Source organism: Paramormyrops kingsleyae, unplaced genomic scaffold, assembly GCF_048594095.1.
Source record: "Paramormyrops kingsleyae isolate MSU_618 unplaced genomic scaffold, PKINGS_0.4 ups125, whole genome shotgun sequence".
Taxonomy (NCBI): domain Eukaryota; kingdom Metazoa; phylum Chordata; class Actinopteri; order Osteoglossiformes; family Mormyridae; genus Paramormyrops; species Paramormyrops kingsleyae.
The window spans coordinates 72,548-82,040 of NW_027326063.1; the positions used below are offsets into that span (position 1 = coordinate 72,548).

At 41.3% G+C, this 9,493-nt stretch overlaps 1 protein-coding gene across 1 annotated transcript; it reads right to left on the reverse strand.

Moving 5' to 3' along the window:
* Positions 1 to 466: 466 nt before the first annotated feature.
* LOC140587015 (uncharacterized) lies at positions 467 to 3,084 on the reverse strand. The gene is made up of 2 exons (XM_072708547.1): positions 1,573 to 3,084; positions 467 to 1,473 (listed from the first exon to the last, which is right to left on the reverse strand). Exons 1-2 carry the CDS (start codon positions 2,343 to 2,345, stop codon positions 1,008 to 1,010), a joined length of 1,239 nt encoding a protein of 412 aa, XP_072564648.1. The 5' UTR covers positions 2,346 to 3,084; the 3' UTR covers positions 467 to 1,007.
* Positions 3,085 to 9,493: the final 6,409 nt, after the last annotated feature.

Consider the following 9,493-nt stretch of genomic DNA (forward strand, 5'->3'; position numbering starts at 1 on the left):
AGTTCAGGACGATATGTTTTCATGAAATCGATTTTATTACTTTTTTTACACACAAGCGCCAAATGCGGAACTAATGCGATGCACCATTCCTCACGGGTAAATTAACACTGTAGCAGATTCACTAACAACATGGCAATGACAGGGGAAAAGATGGCACGTGCCCAAAGAAAGGTGTTGCTACTTCTGTAATTTGTAATTGTAATTGTAATATAATATGTCAAACCCAATGGCATAAAGTATTTACTTAATACTAAGCTGACATGATAAAATTATGTGTTTTTTTTCTATTGTTATTACAATATTACTTATTACTTTTATTTATAAGTTTGAGGGTGTATTGTGTTGTTGCCAGTTTTAAAATAAGCTATAGAGAAACCTTTCTAAAAGTGTTCACAATAATAACTGACACTTTATTGATCCCCGTGGGGAAATTGTGTTTATGCCTCCCTCAACTTGATCTTTGAAGAATAAGTTGTCTGTGAAGGCCACCTGTTGGGGCCTTGCTCAAGGAGCTGCAGACATACTGAGGCTGGGCTTGAACCAGTGACCTTCTGATTACAAGCACACAGCTTAGCCCACTGAGCCACACACTGCTCCTAAAGGTGTGGTCTAAAGTAAAAAAAGCTAAATAAAGTAGTTTGATTTTGAGTAGGGGAGGGGAGAATCGATTAAAATCGGAAATCAGATTTTTTGTGAAAAGATCTGAGATTTTATTTTTAGGCCATATCACCCAGCTCTACAATAAGTGACACTATAAAAACAAAATACCGTATACAAGAAATACTGTACAAATACAGTACAATACAATACAAATACAATACAAATGTGAAAAATTATAAATATTATAAATATACACAGGTGAGTAACACTGTGCAATTTTAAGGTGCGAGGTAGAGTGTAAACAGTTTTTGTAAACAGATCTGTAGCGCCTGCCAGAGGGGGGTAGCTGGAGAAGATTGTGTCCAGGATGTGACGGATCTGAAATGATTTTAACTGCTCGTTAAAATCTATGCTCGTTTAGCCGAACTAAAGTCCACAAATCGGATCCTGGCATAAGTTCCTGGACGGACCAGATGTTGCAGGATATAATGCAGCCCCATATTCACTGCATCATCCACCGACCTGTTTGCCCGATAGGCAAACTGCAGGGGGTACAGCTGGTGTCCTGTAATGTCCTTTAGATGGGCTAAAACCAGGCGTTCAAAGGATTTCATGACCACAGACGTCAAGGCGACAGGTCTGTAGTCATTCAGTCCTGTAATGGTGGGTTTTTTGGGGACCGTGATAATGGTGGAGCGTTTGAAGCACGAGGGAACTACACACAGCTCCAGGAATCTATTGAAGATGCGGGTGAAGATGGGAGCCAGCTGATAAGCACAGGTTTTGAGGCAGGAGGGGGATACACCGTCTGGTCCCGGGGCCTTCTTGGTTTTCTGTTTCTGGAACAGCCGGCTCACTTCCGCTTTGTGTATTCTGAGTTCCAGGGGGGAGGATAGGGGGGTACGAGGTGTGATGGGGGTTATTGTCTCTGGAGTGGGGTGGATGGGGGGTGTGAATCTGTTTATCTCAAACCTGCAGTAGAAGTTGTTCAGCTCATCTGCCAGGTCTTTGTTTGCTTCAGCGGGGGGTAGGGGTCGTCTGTTGCTGGTGATATCTCGCAGGCCTCTCCACACTGATGCAGGGTCATTGGCTGAGAACCGTTCTTTCAGCTTCTCAGAGTAGCTTCTTTTTGCCACTTTGATCTCACTGGTCAGCGTGTTCCTGGCCTGCCTGTACAGGGCCCTGTCACCACTTCTGTAGGCATCCTCCTTAGCCTGGTGAAGATGTTGCAGTTTGGGAGTGAACCATGGTTTATTGTTGTTGTATGTGCAGAAGGTCTTGGTCGGGACACACACATCTTCACAAAAACTGATGTATGATGTCACAGTGTCTGTCAGCTCATCCAGATTATCAGATGCAGCTTCAAAGACAGTCCAATTAGTGCAGTCAAAACAGTCCTGCAGTTTCTGCTTTGCTGCATTGGTCCACTTCTTCACAGTTTTGACTACAGGCTTGGCACGTTTAAGCTGTTGCCTGTAAATTGGAATAAGATGGACCATACAGTGACCAGAATGTCCTAAAGCTGCCCGGGGGACAGAGCGATAGGCATCTTTTAAAATGGTGTAACAGTGGTCCAGTGTGATGTTGTCCCTGGTGGGGCAGTCGATATGCTGTCTGTATTTAGGAAGTTCCTGGTGTAGATTCACTCTGTTAAAATCACCAAGGACAATAAAAGGGAATAGGGATATTTTCTTTCCAGGGGGGGTGATCTGGTCAGCCAGCATGCATTTACATCTGAAGCTCATTTACATCTGAATGTTGGTGGTGCTGATAGACTGTGAGAATTGTATGCTTTGAACTCTCCAGTGCTTTTTTAATACCATTCAGTGACTGATGTTGGGAAGACAATGGATATTTACTGTACACCTCCATGTCTCCTGGATTACTGACCCCAAGTCATTTCTGCTACATGGCTTTACACTGTACAATATTTATATTTACATTTAAAGCATTTAGCAGACTTATCCAAAGCAACGTACAAGGTATCAAGGTACAATAAGCTGGGTTTAGAGGAGCTTACAGTTTTGATGGCGAGTCCGGCTCTGTGATGGAGGGATGTTAAAGTGTTTTCTGTCTTGTGATTTCTTCTATTTCTATTTAGCCGTTTAGATGGTGGACCAGACTTCACGAAATAGCACTCTAATGTGACTAGTCTTTTTCTGCGTATTGAAACTTTTCAGAAATGCAAGACTTTGCCAGTGCTTTTGTTCACCACCCGAGCGTATAGTCGTGAACAGATGTGAAATTTTGGCCAACTTTTTCATTGAAATTCGATTTGTATGTGTTCAGAAAAATTTGTGATCAGAGGCTTTAAAAGTGTTTATCCAAATAGGGACCTCAAAAAATGTCCCCAAAAGTAGGAAAATTTCAGGTTTTACTACACTTTGGGGGCAATTTGGTCCTCAAATGTGATCTATGCAAACCCACACACAAACACACACATACTACCAGTCAAAAGAGATGTTAATGACTTTCACACATTCAGTTGACCCCCCACCCCCAGCCCCCAGCCCCCAGCCCCCAGCCCCACCACTTTTCTTGTGCTTGTGGGCAGTTCCTTGCTCAGGGTATTTGCTATGGTGAACTTTCATGCAAAAAACATTTGCACTTTCAGGGTCCCTGTGTGGCTCAGTGGGCTAAGCCTGTGTGCTTGTGTTCCCCAGGTCACTGGTTCAAACCCAGCCTCAGCATGTCAGTCATGACTATACAGTGTATAAATGTTTTTGGTAGACGATCATACTTTTTTTCCACTATAGTCTTCTGGTTTCTAATTTACATGCCAACAACAGTTTTGACTGGTAGTGTGTAATGACTGTTTAGTAGTGTTTATTTAACCGACTGGCTTGATAGTCAGAATATGGAATAGTCTTCCTGATAACATAGTGCAAGCTGAATCCTTGAGTTCCTTTAAATCAGAGCTAGATAAGATTTTAACAACTCTGAGCTATTAGTTAAGTTCTCCCTAAGCGAGCTTGATGGGCCGAATGGCCTCCTCTCGTTTGTATAGTTCTTATGTTCTTATGATCTGAAAGCAGTGTTTCTTAGGTTAAAAAAATAACCTCACCTTGACCGCTTCAAACATCTGTCTCATCTGTCTCATTGTTTCATTGTGGCCAAGCAGAGAAGTTAATGACACATTCACACATCACCCCCCCCCCCCCGTGGATATGCAGCCACCAGCAGCCTATCCGGCTGTTAGCCAGACAGAAAGAAAGAACACACCTTTATTCTCCACAGTCAACCTTATTACTTTGTTTAGACCTGTAATTAGTCTGTCACACACATCTTGGGTCACTCTCTTCTCCCAAAATAACTCTTGGACATGCTGCTGCTTTGTACCTGGCTTGGCCTCCTTGCGCATGAAATCTTTCATCTTGTGCCAAACAAGCTTAATGGGCTTCAAATCTGATTAATTTTCATATACCTCTCATTGCTTGACAATATCAGTCTTAATACTTTGTTTAGGCCTGTAATTATTGTATTGGACATATCTTGGGACCGCCTCATCTCCAAAGAGGGAAGTAAAATAAAATTGTAATTTCATCAATAAACTGACTAAAAACACATTTTGACAGTTTTAGGCCATCTTTGCCTCACAACAGAAACTATTTCTAAATTTCACAGGCCATTTATTGCAGTGTAGTAAGTTTATTAATGAAATTGGAATTTTGTTTAAATATAGGGAAATTGTACTTGCTTAGATTTTCATTTTTTGCAGTGGAGTTACAATACCTGATTCAGGTATCTTACCTGATTTCAGGTAAGTCACTTCAGATTACTGCTCTCCCTGGTGGATGGATAGATCATTGCAAGTACTTTACACACAGAGAGTTGAGGGGTGGATCATGCCGGCCCCCTTTTTCATTACATCATCGTGGGGGATCTCATTACAGTCAAGGACCAGCCAAGAGCCAGTCAAGGTCCTGTCAAGGACCTGTCATGGAAAGTGGGGAAATTTTAAGCGGCTGGATCTGTAGGTAGCATTAACTTTTTCAGCTATTTGTGCTACAGTAGTTCAGCTGTGGGATCAGATCCACTGTGGGAAAAGAATGCATTTGTGCTGTTATGATAAAAAATTACCATCACATTTAACGCATTATAGTGGCTTCACCTACCTACGTACCAGTTATGTCAATCCTGGTTCATAACACATCGCTAGCTATCATGCTTCTCATATATCTTCTGCATGGCATTTTTTTTACTATGTTCTGCAACTTGCTCAGCCCATTTATTTCTCTTAAACCGATAATTATAGTTGCCTGCTTACTTACTTATAGTAATTTTATGTTGTTGCCATTTATTTATTTGAGGCATATACAAAGTCAAACCTGCTGATTGTCTGCCAGGGAAAATCCTTTTATCGTCTTTTGTGATGTTGCACTTGAACAACTATTTTACCACTAGCAAGCTGCTACCTTTTTTGTTTGATAATGTGTTAATCTGACCAGCAATAAATTGAATTCCTGGAGTTGAGCATAGTTGCAGTGTTTTTTCAGCAAATTATAATGTGATTGAATATGTCATTAATCATAGACTCATAGAATCATAGATTTATCATTATCATTATTTATTAGGGGGACTGGAGGCAGGCATAATTCAAGGCGTTTTCCTGGAGAATTGAGAAAATCTTTATTCCAGCAGAGGAAGATCATAGGTGTTTTTTGTGGACCCAAATTTTTGGCTATGTTTCAGCTAAGCTACCAGTTTCCCAAGTACCTTTGACAAAGCTCTACCCCCATGTAGATCAGTGAGTTTTTATATCTCATGTTATACCAAATGTTTATTAGCCCCAGAAATGGCTCAGGAGCTCAGGATGAGTGGCGACGCCTCCTGGGCAAGGCTTAGGGGGTACCGGGTCAGGCGAGGCAGCAGCCACAGGCTAGAGACGGTGGGCGGAGCTGCGACTAGCTGCAGGGAACCAGCGGGCTGGCCTGCGGAGAGGTAGTGGGCTTAGCAGCTTCACGCGGCGGAGAGGCAGCAAGCTGAGCAGTCTCATGCTCGACTATCTTTAGCACATCAGCCAGTAAGCGCTGAACTTTCTCCACCTCCTGGGGATCTACATCCATGTTTAGTCTATCTAACACCTTCCCTGTATCCTGGAAGAGAGCCTCGGCCTTGGGGATCCTCCAAACTGTGGGGTTACTCCTGGTAGGTATCCAGGAGGGAGAATACATCCTCCACCTGAAGGCGAATAAAGGTAATTCACGTGACATGTGGCATGGTTGTTAGTGTCAGACAGGCTGATATGAGTGTTTCAAAAACTGCTGATCAACAGAGAAGAATGGCCAGACTGGTTCAAGCTGATAGAAAGGCAATGCTCTCTAAAACACCTTGAACCTAGAAGCAGATGGACTACAGCAGCTGAAGATCAGACTGGGTAGCATTCCTGTCAGCTAAGAACAGGGAACTGAGGCTACAGTGGGCACAGGCTCACCAAAATTGGACAATGGACGATTGGAAAAACATTGTCTGATCAGATGAGTCTTCTGCTGCAACATTCAGATGGTAGGGTCAGAGTTTGGTCTGAACAACAGGAAAGCATGGATCCATCCTGCCTTGTATCAACAATTCAGACTGGTGGTGGAGGTGTAATGGTGTGGGGGATATTTTATAGTACACTGTACTCATATGACCTCCACATTCACCAGATCTCAATCCAACAGAGCACCTACGTCATGTGATGGAACGGAATACACATCATGAATGTGCAGCTGACAAATCTGCATCAACTGCTCTGAGTCTCTGAGAAATGTTTTGAGCACCTTGTTGAATCTCTGCCACAAAGAATTATGGCAGTTCTGAAGGTGAAAGGGAGTCCAAATTGGTACTAGCAAGGTATACCTAATAAAATGGCCAGTGAGTGTACATTCTTTTTCTAAAATGCTATGAAAATGTCCAGACAGGAAAATAAAGTATTTCTTCCAAAATGCACATCAATTATTGCTGTCAGACTTGAGTCCTACTCTGGTCTGTCTGGACCTTCCCTGAGTGGTTTTCAGAATCAGAATCAGAACTCACTTCATTGCCAGTATGTATAAACATACCAAAAATGTTTGTGGCCCAGTGCAAATGATAATATTACAATATTACAGAAGAAACACTCAGAGAGGGTAAAGGTCATTCCTGAAGTCCTGGTAAAATACACAAAGTGAGTACAAAAGCGGGACTACCTAGAATCACAGCTCCCTCCTCGAGAGTCAGGAACTTTTATGCTTTTACACTTTTTTTGGTGTAACCCGCGGCTGTCTTGGGAAAGTGAGTCATGTGATGAGTTGCCTAAAAATGATCTGAAATTTGTCTAACTTGGTTTCTGTGAAGTGTATTATTTGTTTTCACACCTGCTTAAAAGGCTTTTTGTGTGTATTTGTGTTGTGTTGACTGCTCTCCCGCTAAATCCTCAATAAGTGTTGGATCTTTTAATTACACCCTGTACTGTAGCTGCCCACATCAGATTCAAAACACTGATGCTTGCCTACAAAGCCAAAAATCGATTAGCATCCTCCCACTTAAAATAACTTATCTCACCCCCCAGTACACCATGCTCTCTCCGATCCTCCAGCCCCGCTCAACTGGTTCCACCATCTCTCAAGGCACAAAGAAGACATGCATCTAGACTCTTCTCTGTTTTGGCACCTACAGTATGTGGTGGAATGAACTTCCCCTAGATGTCTGAACAGCTGAGTCATTGAGTGCCATCAAATGACGACTGAATACCTACTTCCTTTGGAAGTACTTGGATTAGCACTTCTAGGATTATACTTTGATTATTAAAAAATGTATTTGCCAACAGAGTTTCTTTTTGAGTGATAGTATTCTTAGCTGGGTTCTATTGAACCAGTATGAAGAGAAAAAAATGAAAGTTGCAGAGTTGCCAAATATCAGGCGTTAGACGTGACACTCGTGCTTTCAGAATCACATACTCATGCAAGAAATCTTACAGCAAATCTATATATTCCATTATAAACCTAAAATAAGCTATATCAAAAAGCATTGGGGTAGTTTGTAAAACCTACAGCCTACTTGCAGAGTAATAAAGCTGTTACCTACATGTAATAGTGTGTGCAGTGCAGATTTCTCTCAAAGTGAAAATCTCACTCCAGCCAGCTGACCAGAGTTGCCAACCCTGAAGTTACAGTATGCTGCTTAGAAGGTATAACTTGGATAAGAAACTATTTTTGGTCAGCTTTGAACTTAGATGTAGACTTTTGTTTGGCTAAATCCGCATGAACGCAATGTAATTGCTTCAGGTTTCACATTTGGCCTATGCAGGGGAGGCCCAGTCACCCCCCTGCTCTACAGTAAATTGTAAAATGTTGCAGCGAGAACTGTAAACAGGATTTTAAAATATGGCCATATTACAACCATACTCTCATCTTTCTGCAGGCTTCCTGTAAGGCGCAGAGCAGACCTCATTATTACTTATAAGGCATTGAGAAGCCTAGCCCCTGTTTCTCTAAGCAAGCTGATGAATGTGCGCAATCTGGAACATGCTCTAATATCGCACGATTCAAAACAATTTGTATAAAAAGCTGTTTGTGGTAAAGCCATGAGATTTAGGGCCCCTACCATTTGTAAATCTCGGTGAGCTATTTTTTGGGTTGACCTCTTGGTCTCAGTGTTGTGGTCTAAACTTAAATACATTAAATATAGCTGCTGGTGTATGTTCCGGCATGAATATCTGTCATAGGTCATTGTCAGTACTAATCCTTTAAATATGTCATTCCATTTCCCCAAGCCTGGATACCACTGTTCTAGGGCGACACAGTGAGCAAGAACAGCAGAATCTGAGGATCTACAGTCTGAGTCTAAATGCCCTCCACAACATTTGTACTGACAGATATTTGCTTTTCTACTGAAAGTACTTCTGGAGCTTTTGTTTTCCTTAACTACTTCTCTCTTCAGATTCTGACACTTATTATTGTTTAACATTTATTGCTATTATGTCTGTTTTCATGTTGCTACATATTTGTTAAATGTTTTTGCTTTTTGGCAAATCTGTATCATAACTGTATGAAATCATTTGAACTGGTAAAGTGCTCCAAGGTTAAAAATTAGAAGCCTGTCTGCAATGAATTTGCCTGTTACTTTATTTGGTAACACTTCACTCGATGGGGGCACAGATAGTAGTAACTCAATTACTATATGAAGTACAAATCATGAAAAATATAGTAGTTACATGAGATTAAAGATGTGTCGTGATTCATTAATAAAGGACATGAGATCAGTATTTCGCTTGTTCATGACTTGTTCCTTGTGTCATTCTCAAAACTTTTGGCCATGACTGTAGTAACAAATATAGTAATTGTTTGGGATAAAAGTTGCATTATAATTCATTAATGATGAACAAACATGGGATCAGTATATAACTTGTGTTATTCATGACTTGTTTCTTCAGTAGTTTGCGTAGATTACTGTATCAACAGATATAGTACATATAGTGCTTGCTTGAGATAAAACATCATCATGATGAACAAACATGAGATCAGTATGTAATTAAGACTTAGTTTGTGGTTAATAATACATATGTGATACGTGTGCACACGTAGGCCTAGGTGTTTTTTTCTGTTTCCTATCTGTTACCTGCTAGGTCCCATGATTGGTTGGAATTTCTGCCAGTTGGTGTTGCCCAATGAACAGCGTGTGATGTGGGAGGAGCAAAATGTTAAAGACATGGAGTTGAAGCTGAAACTTGTGAGGATTTTGTTTTATGTCTTCATTTATGCTTTCTTCATCTTATATATATGCATGTGGAAAGGGATCAGATAGACAAGAGGTGCGCACCTACCCATCCACGTAGAGTGTTGTTGGTGTTAAGCCATACTATGAAAGCTGGCACGTGCCAACCCTGATGTGGTTTGCTTGGGTAGGATGTAGTTTTCTTTTCTTTGTTTTT

What these genes read in the sequence shown, in the direction of transcription:
- LOC140587015 (XM_072708547.1), bottom strand. Translation starts at nt 2,345, where the DNA reads ATGAGCTTCAGATGTAAATGCATGCTGGCTGACCAGATCACCCCCCCT. An exon ending in CTGAACAACTTCTACTGCAG is followed by an intron (nt 1,474 to 1,572) that starts GTTTGAGATAAA and finishes CCTGGAACTCAG; the next exon opens with AATACACAAAGCGGAAGTGA.